Source organism: Cibotium barometz, chromosome 9 (assembly GCF_041138505.1).
Source record: "Cibotium barometz isolate CiBa-2024 chromosome 9, ASM4113850v1, whole genome shotgun sequence".
NCBI classification, from domain to species: domain Eukaryota; kingdom Viridiplantae; phylum Streptophyta; class Polypodiopsida; order Cyatheales; family Cibotiaceae; genus Cibotium; species Cibotium barometz.
Window position 1 is genome coordinate 34,533,976 of NC_141054.1, and position 17,134 is coordinate 34,551,109.

The following is a 17,134-nucleotide window of genomic DNA, read 5'->3' on the forward strand; positions in this document are numbered from 1 at the left end:
AGTCTTTGGAGGCTTGTACATTTTGTTTAGACCTTTGTTCGAAACTTTGCATGGATTTTCATTGCCTCGTTCCAATCCTTTGCAAAAAAAAAGAGAAGAATATTTTATATGATTTTATCAATACATTTTAATAATCTGGACAAAGTGACTACGGCACCTATGTTGCTTATTGTGGATCGAAGTACAGGCGTATGTTGCTTATTGTGGATCCAAGTAAGCCATTTCTGGTTGAGATGGCTGCCAATGATTATGTGATAGGTGAAGCTCTGTTCTAGTATGCATATGTGTCATGTAGCAATTTTTGTGGATTAAAAGCAAGTGGATATGTATTCTAGTATGAATTTGTGTCCTTTAGCGTTTGTGGATAAGTCAACTGATGCACAAGATCTCTATTCAAACACGAGCTGGTGGAACTCTCTTTTCTTAGATGTGTAGATAATTCTTAATTTCACTATATGCTCTCAAAAGAGTTCTACAGAAGTTTATGGATGCCTTAAACTGGATTAGTTTTTTCAATGTGCTATCTTTAAAAAACTAACATTCAGTATGCCTGTTTACCATACTCTACAAGAATCATTCTAGTGAGATATTTCCAAAAGGCAATCCTCTCACCTCTGTGGTTAGGAGCATAGAGGTTGAGAATACCAATGCGTGTAGTACCCTGCATAAGAAGGATCCACTGCGCTCTCGCAGGCAAAATGACACCATGTCCAATGATGCAAGGCAAGATCAAAGCGGAAACAGAGATACAGACACCACCCTTGGTACCAACAGCTACTGACCAAAAGGTGTGTACTGAGAGATGCTTGCCTGATCTCCCACACTAGCTAGCATCCAGTTTATGCTCTTGCAAGAGACATCCATAGGCCCACGTGTGACTGCAAAATGGAGCTGGGTTTTTAGAATTTGTTTCCGCTGACCTGGAAAAAAACCCCCAAGACCGTGAATGTTCTAAGAGACAACCCTCATAAGGATTGAGAGCAGGAACGACCTGATCTCGTGGTCGATGAAGGACCCCCTTTAGAGGCGGAAGTACGTCTCGCATAGGTAAGGGAGGGAAAAACTGACGATGTAAACCTTACCTCTCTCTCCCACTCCGGGGAAAAGCGAGGGCTAGTCCTCAAAACTGGAGAGGTACCATGACAATGTGAATGCGCAACATCATCCTCAAGGGTACAATCATTCTGTAACTGTAATGCAACACCCTCTTCTGAAGGATCCAGATCTTGTGCCTGCAAAGCCTCATCCTCCAAAGAAGGATCAACATTCTGTGAGGCAAGAACTGCATAGGGGTTAGGGTGCTCCATAAGGGGTGTGGGTGAAGGGGCAGGTACGGGGGTCCTAGGGTGCCTGCCATCCCTAACCACAACTCAATGCTGTGTGGTATGTTGTGGCAAAGGAGTATTAAGAGACTAAGGTTATGTAGAAGGGTGAGAGAAGGGTGTGAGTGTGAATGGACTTGAGGTCCACTTACGCACCTATTTAAAGGTGAGGCCATGAGGCATTTTGTATGAGAGCAAAGCCTAGTTGTATGTATAAGCAACTTAATAAGCAAGATATTATTCTTGTATTTTGTGAGTCTCTCCTCCCACACACTTGATCTAGCATGAGCACCACGTTTTCTCATCATGGTATCTAGAGCTTAGGTGATTTGAACCACTTGTGGTGTAAAATAGGTCAAAAATATCCACTTTTTCCTTATCCTTCTTGTGTGGAGAGGAGAGACTCACAAAATACAAGAATAATATCTTGCTTATTAAGTTGCTTATACATACAACTAGGCTTTGCTCTCATACAAAATGCCTCATGGCCTCACCTTTAAATAGGTGAGTAAGTGGACCTCAAGTCCATTCACACTCACACCCTTCTCTCACCCTTCTACATAACCTTAGTCTCTTAAGTGGTGATAAAACGTGGTGCTCTGATACCATGATGAGAAAACGTGGTGCTCATGCTAGATCAAGTGTGTGGAGAGGAGAGACTCACAAAATACAAGAATAATATCTTGCTTATTAAGTTGCTTATACATACAACTAGGCTTTTCTCTCATACAAAATGCCTCATGGCCTTACCTTTAAATAGGTGAGTAAGTGGACCTCAAGTCCATTCACACTCACACCCTTCTCTCACCCTTCTACATAACCTTAGTCTCTTAATAAGGAGCAACTGGAGTATCGGCAACTGCAGAAGGCCTCTGATGGGCAAGACTACGCCGCCTTCTAGCATGGCCCGTTGATCTGGGACAATCTCTAGCAATGTGGCCTTGTCGACGACAAATCCGACAATGGTCAAGTCAGCCTGCAATCTCCATCCTCTGGCGGAAATGAGATCCGTCAGGTCTCTGAAGCATAACATGATCATCAGTAATCGATGGATCAGGAACAAGCACAAGGACCCGGGGTACACCATCAAGAGTGGCGGTAACGACCGTGGAAGCTGAGGCGGGAGAGCTCGTAAGGACTGGTATCTCTAGAACTTGGCCAAAGGATGTCCCTATGGAAGCTAAAATCTGGTACAAGTCTCTAACAGAGCTGCATCTCAGGGATCCCAGGGAACACACCTCCTTCAAGATCCTCTACTTCCCCTGCACTCTCTGCTCTAGATGGCTCCACGCTGTCGTGCCATGGCACGCCTATGGTGTGAAACCATGCATATGAAACCATTAAATACGAATCCAGATGCATGGGGTTAAGTGCCATGATGAGTCATTATATGATGCTTGAGTACATATGTTCATATTGTAAATGAGGTTCAATAAGATGAGCTGAGGCTGAGCCAGGTCTCGAAGCCTCTGTACATGAGTGTGGTGTGAATTATGGAGTTTTATGCATATGGTGGACCTTGTAGTAGGGAACACCCTTCTCAACATGTATGGAAATGTGAAAACATGTATGATGTAAGGATTGTTTTGAAGAACGCTCTTTTTTATGACATTGTGTCTGAGAATGCCATGATTTCTGTTCTTACTCGGATTGAGCAAAACAAGGAGGACTTCAATAAGATGCTGCTCTTACAATCCATGCCTTGATGATCATTAGATACCTTGATAGTAGCAAAGAAAACAACTAAGCATAAAGAAAGGATGCTTCATTGTGATTCTATCTTAGAGAGGGCACTGCAGGCTAAAAACAAAATCACATCTATAGACAAAACCAGCTTCTCATATGGACTGAAGAGGGAATTCAATGGGCTACATGAGATCATTTTTCATTGCAGGAAGGTTCAAAGGGTCTCCTCCGTGGGTTGGAGAGATTCGATCATCGAAGAGGCTACAAGCTTTCAACATATGTATATTGGTGGATTCGGTAGGGTGTTACAAGAGCAATTGCAGATCACTCAACGATGATTCGAGTTCCTGCCTACCTACATGAGATCATGTTCGCGGTTAAGAGAGGAAAAGCTCAATTGATACATGAAGGAAAAAACTGTTACAGTGGAGAACCTCTCACTACTGCTAAATGTTCCAAGCAATAAAATAGAGAGGGCGCTGCAGTTTCAGCGCAGGCGCAAGGTGGCAGCCTACGTGGATTTTTTTTAAAAGGAATTTCCGATTAATAGGCGAAAATGATGGAGGCCCAGTGTATTCGAATCGGAGGAAACTCGAAATAATAGCTGCAAAAGTAGAAGGCCCCCGAATCTCTTGCGGGAACGGGGAGAAAAACCAGAGGGAGCGCAATTGTGAAGGGGAGATGTGCAGAAATCATAACCAGAGCGGAAAAACACCAGAGCTTTCTATTTCTTGAGGATGGCGACTGTTCATGGTGTCTTGGATTTCGAATTGAAGGGGAAATGAAGAGCAGTCTGATGATATGATTTTCAAAAGAACCTCACACTACGTGAAGAATTCTGAACCAGGCGCTTACAGCAAGGAAGCGAATAAAGAGAAAAGCGAAAATCATAAATTCGCTTCTTTTCCCTTAAAAAAAAGATAAGTGAATTTTTTTACACCTACGATTTTCAAAATCGTAAGGCTTTTTGAAGAAAAATACACTATATCAAAGGGCTTTTGGATAAGGCCTTGTGTAAGCTCTTTTTTTTAATTTGCTTTGGAGAATCTTGGGGTTTAGATTTCAATTTCTACTCAGCTGGGTTTTGGAATGCTAGATATGGAATTTTCAAAAATCACATGATTATGTGGTACATATGCTATGTCATCTTTTGTTTGTGAGATGTTAGAATTTAAAGGAAGGTTTTCAGGTGATAAAGAACATCTTGAACTGATGGAATTAATGACACTGGATGTGTGGAATGTAAAGGGCTACATGTATGTTGGAATTATTTGAAGGTTAAGCTGTGCCTACATGTGATTGGCTTGAAGGATTTGGAAAAAGGGACCAGTGAATCTATGCTTGGAAAGGGACAAGCACTTGGTACACGAATTCAAGGATGTATTGAGTTGAATTGACACATGTATATGTCATTAAAAATGGACTTGTCCTATGCTTCTTGGAAAAATTTGTGTGTGAGTTTCCTTGTTAGATTTGGTACCTACTCTCACAGCTAGAAGTCTCGTACTTTCCTGGCTATACCGCACACGTCACGACAGCTCTTTGGTGAACCCGACGTGAAACTGCTGGGGTGAGAGTGTGGTGAAATATACAGGGAAGCTATGGCTGAGAATTCTGACGGTCAGGGGGCTCATTTTGACCCCGGAGTTATGCAGATGTTTCAGATGTTTACCATGTACATGCAACAGCAGCAAGCTACTGAGAGGGGACAAATTTCCACGACCAAAGCATTACAATCAATTGTGAAAAAAGTGGATCAATTTGATGGGAAGGATATCACAAAGTATCTGCGCAATTACATAAAGGAAATGGAGCTAAACAGGGTGACTGAGGAGGATATGGTTCGAAGTTTCGAGCTGGTATGTGTTCCTGAAATAAGAGAGCGCATAAGAGGATTGCAGACAGCACATGGTGGCAGAAATTGGGAGGAGTTCAAGCTTGCTTTAAAGGATGAATATTTCATGGAAGATTCTGAACGAGTGACCAAACGAACTTTCTTGGAATGGGTCACAAAACCTAAAATGGGAATTTCTGCCACAGAATTGCTAAGAGAGTTTGAGAAGCGCTATGCCCAGCTGTCAAGGATAGAGCGTACAGAGAAAAAACAGAGCTCTTCTTACAAGCAGCTGGAAAAGATCTCCAAGAGAAATTGGAAATCCTCCTTGAGGATAAGGTTACAGAGCAGGGATTAAAGAGTGATTGGAATGATGTTGAGGATGCAGTCACCATGTTAGCAAAGCGGCAGCGGAGGAGGGATAAAATGGTGATGGGCTCTGTAACCCCCATAACTGTTGTTACCCCTGAGAATCTACCAAAACCAGCTGCTACAATTCCAAAGGTAGATGGGCCGATGGATGAGCTTATTAAGGGTATGCGTGACCTAAAATTGAAGATATCCAGGATTGAAGAAAAGGGTCTACCATTGGGGCAGGCTTCTATGCAAAGGCCTCAAAGCAAAGAAGGGTTTACATACAGATGCATATGGTGTGATGACCCAGAACATGCAAAGAAAGATTGTGCTAGCTATAAAGAAGCTCTTAAAAATCAACTTGTGTTTTTCAAAGATGGGAAAATCCATCTTACAGAGACTGGTCTTCCATTGAGTACAAATTTTGGGAAAGGAGGGATGAAAAAGCTGGTTGAGGATATGGCTGCTAGTCATGCCATTTCTATGGTTGAGGCAGCAACCTATGGATTAAAGGTTGATCAATTAAGGCAGGGATTTGAGAATGATGAAGATTATGAGAATGAGGATTTTTGGCCATTAACAATGGAATTAATTGCATCAAAGAAGGTGTCTAAGCAAGCTTTGCATGAGGCAGGTGATTGGATACGTCTTGAGACTGGCTGGGAGGAGCCTGTGGATTCTTTATCTGTTCATGCCTACATTGCTAAATGCCAAAATAATGAGGCACAGGTAGAGGAGAAGCGTAAAAGGGAAAATGAGGAAGGAGGGCCATCAAAAAGAGTTACACGTGGAAGTGAAAAGAAGGATCCTGGGTCATCACATATGCCTCCACAGCATAGCAGACCTCCGCAGGAAGTTTCAATGGAAGAAGTGCCAGCAAAAATGAAGGAGAAGGGTAAAGGGAAAAGTCCACTCTACAAGCTTCAATCTGATATTGAAGCTGCAACAGATCTCAAAAAGGTGCTTGAAGAGAGGATTCTAAACAGCAGGGTGGAATTTACACTAGGGGAAGTCTTGGGGATTGCAAAGAAAGAATTTCATGATGAGATAATTGATATTATACGAAGAAAAAGGCAGTCCATAATTGAATCTATTCCATCGCAAGGGGAGGCAAGCACTTCCAAGACTCATGGAGTACAGGTACAGAAAAAGGAAGAGAGGGAAAATGTGGTGGAATGTAATCACTCTGCTGATGGGGCACGACAAGTGCGCTTTGTGGAAGAGGATGATGAAAAAGAAGTTCTTACAAAGAGTCATTACTCCAGGAGCCATTGGGCAAGAGCAACCACTGAAACCCTTGTCAAGATAGGTGATTTGGAAGAGCCATATGTCGCTCTAATTGATCATGGGTCTGAAATAAATCTTATGGCTAAAAATCTCTATAACAAATGTAAGTGGCCGATGGATGTGGATCATGGGTGGATGATTAAAGCAGCTAATAACTCATCTGGAGAACTTTATGCAGCATGTCCAAATGTAAGGGTAACTATAGGGGATGTGAAAGATGATCAGAACTTCTTTGTTCAGGAGATGTCATCGTATCCCCTTATCCTTGGGCAACCCTACATTACAGCTGTGAGGATGGAAACAAAGGTTTTGGATGATGGCTCGGCATATGCAAGAATAAGGAGTAAAGATGGCAAAAAAGCTGTTCAGTTTTTGACAGTTTGCATTAACCATGAAAGGAATCGTGAGTCTCTTCAAGCACAGTCACTCCCAAAGATAAATAGAGAATTCATGAATTACAGGGAAATGAGGGATTTTGGCCAGGTGCCATTGTAAAGCGGGATTCCAATGGTACAAGGGAAAATGAGTTCTCGCAGGACTCAATCAATGTAAATAGTTTTTCAGCAAATTTTCAGGGATTCTCCAGCTATGGGTCACTGGTTTTTGTAAAAAGCAAGGATTTGAAGCGTGGCATGCGAAAACACATACAAAATGAACAAAAAAGTCTTGAGCAGTGTGGTCTTTTGGAGAAGAATGAGTTTATTTCAGGGATGCTTGATGAGGTGTCATTTGTAGATACTATGGATGTGCTTTTTGATATGGGAAGAGCATGCTTACAGGGTGGAAATGAAATGATAGAGGTGTCATCTATGGAGATGTATGATATAATCCAGGAATTCGAGAGGGTGGAATGTAAAAACATGAATTGCGAGATGGAAGCTCATGTTGATACAAAGTACAAAACAGTTGCAAAGAAGGTGAAACCAGTTGCCTTGCCTTTGCCACCAGGAAGCAAGGAGAAGATAGATGAAGCTTCTATGCAACCAAATCTTAGAGATCCGAAGAAAATTGGGCATAAGTTTACTCAAGAAACTCTAAAAGAGCTGAAGATTGGTGAGAAGGATTTTCTGTTGCCAGTTGAAAGGGAATGCTTTGAGGAGATGCTTGTAAAACATGGGAAAGCCTTTGCTTTTCAGCCGCATGAGATAGGCTGTGTTGATCCAAGTGTAACAGCACCAATGGTGATCTTTACTGTTCCACATGTGCCCTGGAACCTGCGGCCAATTCCAGTACCAAAGGCTCTTTTGCCAAAGCTGATGGAATTACTAAAAGAAAAGATCAGGATGGGAATTTTGGAGCCATCATGTGCCCCATATTCCAACAGATGGTTTACTGTGCCAAAGAAAAATGGGACATTGCGCTTTATTCAAGACATGCAACCTGTAAACAAAGTCACAATCAGGAATGTGGGAGCAGGTCCGATTGTGGATGAGTTTGCAGAAGCATTTGCAGGGAAAGCTATATACTCTATGGGTGATCTGTATTCGGGATATGATCAGTTCCAGCTGGATATACAAAGCAGGGACTTGACCACAATGAGAACTCCTTTGGGATTAGTAAGGATGTGTACCTTACCACAGGGAGCCACCAACTCAGTGGCACATATGATGAATGGAATGAATAAAGTCTTACGAGACTTCATACCACAAAAAACTATGCCATTTTTGGATGATGTGCCAATAAAGGGCTGTGATGAGAAAGACAAAGATGGGAATTTGGATTCAAAAGGGTGCCGCAAGTTTGTGGCGAATCATATAAAGGATTGTGATATGATTCTATCCAGGCTTGAAGAAGTGAATCTTACTTTATCTGGGCTGAAATCTGTGTTTGGAGTTGGTGAAGTGCTAATAGTGGGACATCTTTGTAGTACTAGTGGACGCCGACCTTGTCCAGCCAAGATTGATGCAATACAAAGAATGAAAGAAACATGCATTAATGTTACAGAGCTGAGGAGATTTCTTGGAGCATGTGTCTTTTATGTTATTTGGATCCCACATTATGCACATGTAGCAGATCCTCTTTATCAACTTTTGAGGAAAAATCAAAAATTTCTGTGGAGTGCAGTACATATTAAAGCTATGCGGAAGCTGAAATGTTTGCTCCAATCATCACCTACTCTGAGAAAGGCAGATTATGAGTGTGGCAGGCCTGTGATTGTTACAGTTGATACTAGTTCTACTGGGATAGGATGGGCAGTAGGGCAAGATGATGAGGATGATCATAGGTATGTAATTAGATTTGGAGCAAAGGTATTAAGCTTTCGGCAACGAAAGTATCCACAGATCAAGAGAGAGTTATGGGGAATAGTCACTGCTCTAAACTGTGAAAAAGAATATCTTATTGGGGCATCTGTACTTATGGAAACTGATTGCTTGCCACTTCTTGGGATGATAGCAAGTTGTACCACTCCAGATATTGCTATGCTTAGGTGGATTGCTTATATCAAGTCACTAAATCCTGAGTTTGAGCATATTGCGGGAAAAGATAATCCAGTTGCAGATATGCTATCAAGAGCCAGGTATGAAGATGAAAAGGAGATGATTAGTGACATTGATGATGTGGGTACAAAGTTCTATACTACAGCATATGCAAAAGGGGACCATATTTGCCTATCAAATGCACTTGAGTCTTTTAGTGAGGAAATATATGAAGGAGATTGGTTGCTTATTGGTCAATATTTGAGTACTCTGACAAGGCAAGAAAATTGGTCTGACTCAGAATTTAAGAGGATCCGCAGAAAAGCATATGGTTATTTCCTAAAGGATGGATACCTCTGGAAGCATCCTAAGCAGAGGAATGCTATGCCACAGAGAGTCATATGTGATAAAGAGACTCAAAGGAAGCTTGTGAAAGAATTCCATGAGAGTCTCTGGGCTGGACATCGAAGTGTGTGGGCCACCTTTACCAAAATAAAGGAAAAATATTGGTGGAAAGGAATGTACAAGGATATTTCCCGATATGTGGAAACATGCATGGTATGTCAAATGTACTCAAATGTGCGACATCGTGATGGATTGCAACCAACCTACCCACCTGCCATGCACTACAAATGGGTAGTGGATCTAGTTACAATGCCTTTGGGGGTTTGGCAGATGCGGTATATAGCACTTGCAAGAGAAGATTTGACAAATCAGGTAGAAGGGCGTGCTCTTAGAACAAAGAGTACGGAAACAGTATGCAAATTTCTCTTGGAAGATGTGATTTGCCGGTATGGTTGTGTTGGGAAAATAACAGCTGATAGGGGTGAGCTAGATGCTGAAGAAGCAAGGGAATTCTTCTCTAGAATTGGTATCAAACTATCCCTAACATATGCTTACAATCCTGAAGGCAATGGAAAAAGTGAGCGAGGACATCCTCCAATCATTAAAGCTTTGGCTAAGGCATGCAGAGAAAGAATGCGAGAGTGGCCAAAGCTGTTACCATATGCCTTGTGGGCTGACCGTACAACTCATAGCTCAGTGACAGGATACATGCCTGCAGAATTAATGTATGGTCAGAAGCCAGTGATGCCAGTTGAAGAAGTAGTTCTAACTTGGAATGTATTGCCCTGGGTGGAAGGATTGAGCAGAGATGACCTCCTTGCATTGCGAATAAGACAGTTGGAGAGGAGGCTTGAAGATGTAGAGCTTGCTAAAGCTCGGTTGAAAGATGCAAGGTTGAAAAATAAAGAAAGATTTGATAGAAGACACAGACTCCGGCCAAAACCTATTGAAGAAGGTGATTGGGTTTTAATGTATGATAGTAGCCTTGACAACCAATTCACTGTTCAAAGAAAATTTGCAAAAAGATGGTTTGGCCCTTACATTGTCAAGCATGTGCATGGAAATGCCACGTATACTCTGTGTGAGCTTGATGGAACAGAGATAAAGAATCTTGTGGCAGGCAAAAGAATCAAGATATTTAAAAGAAGGCATGATAGTGATCCTTTTGATTCACAGGAGACTCAGGATGAGAGGCTTGACAGTGGTAGTATGGATATGGTTGAAGAGGAAGAGGATGATCTTCCTGGTAATGCAGAAGATGAAGACGACATCCAGTTATATGTGGATCTTGATGATGATTTGGCACATACCAGAGGATGTGCAGGTTTAGAGGGGGTGGATGTCGTGCCATGGCACGCCTATGGTGTGAAACCATGCATATGAAACCATTAAATACGAATCCAGATGCATGGGGTTAAGTGCCATGATGAGTCATTATATGATGCTTGAGTACATATGTTCATATTGTAAATGAGGTTCAATAAGATGAGCTGAGGCTGAGCCAGGTCTCGAAGCCTCTGTACATGAGTGTGGTGTGAATTATGGAGTTTTATGCATATGGTGGACCTTGTAGTAGGGAACACCCTTCTCAACATGTATGGAAATGTGAAAACATGTATGATGTAAGGATTGTTTTGAAGAATGCTCTTTTTTATGACATTGTGTCTGAGAATGCCATGATTTCTGTTCTTACTCGGATTGAGCAAAACAAGGAGGACTTCAATAAGATGCTGCTCTTACAATCCATGCCTTGATGATCATTAGATACCTTGATAGTAGCAAAGAAAACAACTAAGCATAAAGAAAGGATGCTTCATTGTGATTCTATCTTAGAGAGGGCACTGCAGGCTAAAAACAAAATCACATCTATAGACAAAACCAGCTTCTCATATGGACTGAAGAGGGAATTCAATGGGCTACATGAGATCATTTTTCATTGCAGGAAGGTTCAAAGGGTCTCCTCCGTGGGTTGGAGAGATTCGATCATCGAAGAGGCTACAAGCTTTCAACATATGTATATTGGTGGATTCGGTAGGGTGTTACAAGAGCAATTGCAGATCACTCAACGATGATGCGAGTTCTTGCCTACCTACATGAGATCATGTTCGCGGTTAAGAGAGGAAAAGCTCAATTGATACATGAAGGAAAAAACTGTTACAGTGGAGAACCTCTCACTACTGCTAAATGTTCCAAGCAATAAAATAGAGAGGGCGCTGCAGTTTCAGCGCAGGCGCAAGGTGGCAGCCTACGTGGATTTTTTTTAAAAGGAATTTCCGATTAATAGGCGAAAATGATGGAGGCCCAGTGTATTCGAATCGGAGGAAACTCGAAATAATAGCTGCAAAAGTAGAAGGCCCCCGAATCTCTTGCGGGAACGGGGAGAAAAACCAGAGGGAGCGCAATTGTGAAGGGGAGATGTGCAGAAATCATAACCAGAGCGGAAAAACACCAGAGCTTTCTATTTCTTGAGGATGGCGACTGTTCATGGTGTCTTGGATTTCGAATTGAAGGGGAAATGAAGAGCAGTCTGATAATATGATTTTCAAAAGAACCTCACACTACGTGAAGAATTCTGAACCAGGCGCTTACAGCAAGGAAGCGAATAAAGAGAAAAGCGAAAATCATAAATTCGCTTCTTTTCCCTTAAAAAAAAGATAAGTGAATTTTTTTACACCTACGATTTTCAAAATCGTAAGGCTTTTTGAAGAAAAATACACTATATCAAAGGGCTTTTGGATAAGGCCTTGTGTAAGCTCTTTTTTTTAATTTGCTTTGGAGAATCTTGGGGTTTAGATTTCAATTTCTACTCAGCTGGGTTTTGGAATGCTAGATATGGAATTTTCAAAAATCACATGATTATGTGGTACATATGCTATGTCATCTTTTGTTTGTGAGATGTTAGAATTTAAAGGCAGGTTTTCAGGTGATAAAGAACATCTTGAACTGATGGAATTAATGACACTGGATGTGTGGAATGTAAAGGGCTACATGTATGTTGGAATTATTTGAAGGTTAAGCTGTGCCTACATGTGATTGGCTTGAAGGATTTGGAAAAAGGGACCAGTGAATCTATGCTTGGAAAGGGACAAGCACTTGGTACACGAATTCAAGGATGTATTGAGTTGAATTGACACATGTATATGTCATTAAAAATGGACTTGTCCTATGCTTCTTGGGAAAATTTGTGTGTGAGTTTCCTTGTTAGATTTGGTACCTACTCTCACAGCTAGAAGTCTCGTACTTTCCTGGCTATACCGCACACGTCACGACAACGCTTCCTCACATTGTACTATCTTTCTGTCTGCCAAACTTCAACAATTGCAGGAATTCTAGCCTGCCAACTACAACCAAACAAAACTGACCTGCAGGAACTCATTTCACTCTAGTGTCAACTCTACTCCGCTCTTTGGTCTCTAGTGGTTGCTCTCAGCCACTGCTTTAGCCCTCTGTTCAATAACTTTTTTCTTTCCTCTTGAACCTGCGTCGCCATCCTTGATTCTTTTGGAATGCATCACCGTGCAGCTTCCTTGGGTCGCCATACGCTTTTTATTCTCATTTCATGCATCCGCACTTATCCACTTTGATTACCACGTTTTTTTTGCCACCTGGATTGATGACACCATCTTATGTACATTTCTCCTCCCTATATACCATGTTTAGGATAGGCTCGGGTTTCCCCTCACAACGTGCTACTTGGGCGAGACATCTTTGCACTCTTCCTACCCTTTTGCATACGTTCCTTGCATCCCTTGCACTTCCTTACACATTTTTGCATGCATTTCAAGCATCTCTTTTAGCTCTCAGACATTCTTGCATCACATGTAAGCTTTCCTTGAGTTGGATTATTCTTCCTTAGCATTGCCATCATCTGCATACATTTCTCTAGTTCTGTTCTTTCTTGCTGTAATGCTAGCTTGGCATTCTTATTTGTGATTGGTGTTAGAAATATGTAATGGAAGATTTTAATATTTTTTCTTGCTGTAATGCTAGCTTGGCATTCTTATTTGTGATCGGTGTTAGAAATATGTAATGGAAGATTTTAATATTAACTGAGAGAAAGAGAGAAGTGTATCTTAATGCAGGATATTGGAAACGGTAAAACTTTCTTATATTGAATCTCTTAGTGCAGGTTTGTGGAGGACCTTGTGGTGGTGAAGGTTTGCTGGTTGGACTAAAGGATGGCTCAATTGTGAGGATCTGGATCAATAACCTTTTCCCTCTTTGTATATATAGTCATACAAGTGCCATACGGTGCCTAGATCTATCAGCAGAACAGTCTCAATTGGCTGCAGTGGATGAAAGTGGAAATGTGTTTGTTTATGATATGAAGGTAATCTATAATACTGTCTATTTTGCACGAGTCAGAATAATATGAAGAAGTCTCATGGATGAACCTAAATTCTTTGAAAAAATCTTACATAAACGTGGTGATTGTAAACCCAGCATTTTCTAATATGCAGAATAAAAAAAAGATTGAATATACTTGTAGCTCATTTGCATTATGTAATCTCTTCTGTCAGGTTGACTTTGAAAGCCCATGCCCAGTATTAGGTACTGCTTGGAAATTAGTGCTAGGTTCAATGTGATCTTTAAATGGGATCAATGTGGTTATAACTTATGCGACTTGAAGAGTGTAAGGTCCTTTATTAATAAAGAAATTACAAGAATCCTCCAAGAGTACTTCAATTTTTAGAGAATTGCACACACGGAGGCTTGAGAAAGAGGAGAAAGAAAGAGAGAGAGCGAAAGAGAAAGAGAGAAAAAGAAAAGAAGAGATAAAGTGAGAAAGAAAGAAAGAAAGAAAGTTATGTTGATGTCTACGGAAGACCCCAAGGGCCTATGGGACCAAAAAAAATACAATGGTACCATGGATATACTGAGCCATGGAAAACTGAAAGAAAAAGTAAAATGAAAACATTTGACAGTACATGTGATTAACAGATGATCCTGTGTAGAGTGAGATATGCTGTGATCAGCTAGTGATGACGATACCCGCCACGGCTAGAACCAATCCGATGGTGGAGTGAATGTCAGGCCTCTAGAAAGAGGGTGAAAGATATTTTTTGAAGATATCCTCATATATAGCAAAGGGGAGAAGGAGCATCATTTGATGCATGTGAGAAAGGTACTTGAGGTATTGAGGGCCAATCAATTGTATTCAAAGGAGAGCAAGTGTATTTTCATGGCTTGTGAAGTGGTGTACCTTGGGCACATTCTGAGCAAAGATGGCACTAAAGTGGAACCCAAAAAAGTAGAATGTGTGAACAAGTGGCCTATGTAAGCCCAACGGAGTGTGCAATGACAGATGCAACCACGTGTACGAGAGATAAAGATAGAGAGAGAGAAGGGGGAGAGAGATGGGAATAGGGGGTTTCACAGAGTGCGCCACATTGTGCGGGGAACAGGCCCTGCCCCTCTTCAGGAATTTATTTCAAGAACAATCCATGGGCTTTTCCAAGTCAGGACCAATACACAAATGAATACAATATCAAACAAAAGTGTCTATGTCGAGATCGGGCTGAGTCGATGTCGAGGCACAAGATAACTGATGCCAAGCTCACCACGAGGATGACCAACAAAAGACTTACACTGGGCTAGTATAAAAATCCAATGTTTGATGATCCCAAATATCCACAAGGCTCTTTGTTCTCATTCTGGACAAAAGTAGTCCCAAAAAGGCTTCACACCAATATGGGTATGTATCTCCACAAGGAAATCCCCTCCTTCGTAGGGCTTTAGGAAAACTGGCGGTGGCAGAGCTTCGTGGGAGCTGGTGGGTTGGCATTGCCACTGGCGGTGTCTGGGGGTAGTAGACTGTACAAAATAGCGCACAAGGTAGTGCAAAAGGGCGGAAACAAGTGCTACAGGTAGAGATGGTGCAGGCACGCACTGTAGGCAAAGGCGGTGCAGGCGCTTCTTCCCTGGGCAGAGGCGGCGCAGCTCTCTGGGTGGAGTAGAGACGACAGTGAGGATGCAGGCGACGTGTGGAATTAGTAGACAGGGTGGCGGCACAACCAGGTAGAAGTAGTGTAGAAAAAGCTGGCGGCACTGACGTTTACTGGCACTATTGATGGCTACAGGTGGCACAAAGCTCTTAGGACGGCGCCTAGCTGCAGCAAAGGCCGCGGCATATCTTCATGGGGTGGCGCGTTGAAGTGCAGGCGGCAGTGCAACAAAGTGGAGGCGGGCTGATGGCTGAGGGAGAGCAGCGGCGGATGTTGGTGCTGCAAGGGCGGTTGTCGCCGGTGGAGGTGGAGACAATGGGCGGCGTGAGGAAGCAGGGAGAAAAGATAATGTGGGTGATGGATCTTCACAAATTCTCCGTCAAGGTTCTCCATGAGTCTTCTATGCTTCTCCAGGATATTGGCTCCTTATATAGTTGATGGGGGACCATGCTTTTTGTCACACTTTGCTTTTGCTTTATCTCCTAGCTTTTGCTTTTCTTTTAAATATTATTTTAATAATAGCCAAAGTTCTTGATTTTCTTTTCTAATCTTCAGGGCCTTGATTTTTGGCCTTGGAGTAGGTTATTGCAAAAGTGGCTTTTAGCTTTTTGATCCAATTTGATGTCCTCTTTCCAACGGTGCCCACAGGTTTTTGGTCAACAAAGTTTTGACTTTTTCTTTTTCTTGCTTTTTGACCAAGACGGGTGCTTTTTCCAATGCAAGCATTAGGAACGCTGTTTCCATGTGTCCGGGCATGAGTTCTATCATGTGAAAAGAACATGGAGGACCAAATAGTTACATTTTAAGTCTGGAGCCTAGTAGACTATCACATGCCATAAATCCAAGCATTGTCCACACATCAAAAACAACACACAAAGTCAAAGAAAATCAAACATACATTAGTAAGCAATACACAAGTAATGATCCTCTTGTTCATGTCAGGCGGTCATTGCGACCAGAAGGCCTAAATGACTGTATTGGGTTTCATAGTCGCGCGGTCAATGCGACCAGATGGCCGAGATGACTATTCATGAACGCTTGGGCAGTCCTCGTGACCAAATGGCCTTGACGGTAGATTGAGCGGTTCCAGTGACCAGATGGCTCAGCACGGTTTCAATGAAACTAGACAGGACAATCCATGAACAAGAGGATCATTACTTGTGCATTGCATACTGATGCATGTTTGAATTTCTTTGACTTTGTGTGCTGTTTTTGATGTGTGGACAATGCTTGGATTTATGGCATGTGATAGTCCACTGGGCTCCAGACTTACCTAGCTAGTACCTAGAATACCCAGTAGCCGCGAATGATGCATACTTATTTGTTGACTAGCTTGTGTCTAGTTTTTGCAGAAGGTGAGTAAGCATTTATTAAATCTAACCCGTGTTATAGGCTATGAAGAACATGTACAATCAAGAACAAGGACATTGGTTAAAGAAAGGTATAAAGATGTTGCCAGAGGAGCAGAAGGCACCACATATATGAGGAAAGACCAGATGCACAAGAGCACCAGATGGGGCTAGTACCACGATCATATGCATCCCATAGGTGAGGACAACTCTGATTTAAGAGGGAGGAAAAATGTAACTATTTGGTCCTCCATGCTCTTTTCACATGATAGATGCTCCTCCATGCTCTTTTCACATGAGATACATACCCATATTGGTGTGAAGCCTTTTTGGCACTATTTTTGTCGGGATTGAGAACAAAGAGCCTTGTGGATATTCAGGAACATCAAACATTGGATTTTTGTACTAGCCCGGTGTAAGTCTTGTGGGTCATCCTCGTAGTGAGCTCGGCATCAGTTATCTTGTGCCTCGACACCGACTCGGTGCGATCTCGACATTGATACTTTTGTTTGATATTGCATTCATTTGTGTATTGGTCCTGGCTTGGAAATGGCCTATGCTCTCTATCGGCCATTCTCGAAGTACACAAAGATTG

The 17,134-nt window shown here is 42.0% G+C and overlaps 1 protein-coding gene across 5 annotated transcripts in view; it reads left to right on the top strand.

Moving 5' to 3' along the window:
- The window catches only part of LOC147635513 (uncharacterized), a 142,091-nt gene that overhangs the window by 84,565 nt on the left and 40,392 nt on the right, over nucleotides 1-17,134 (top strand). For all 5 annotated transcript variants that reach the window (XM_086802814.1, XM_086802817.1, XM_086802815.1 and 2 more), the window contains one exon: nucleotides 13,375-13,575. In XM_086802814.1, coding sequence (XP_086658940.1) covers nucleotides 13,375-13,575 — 201 coding nt within the window. The remainder of the gene's footprint in view (nucleotides 1-13,374; nucleotides 13,576-17,134) is intronic.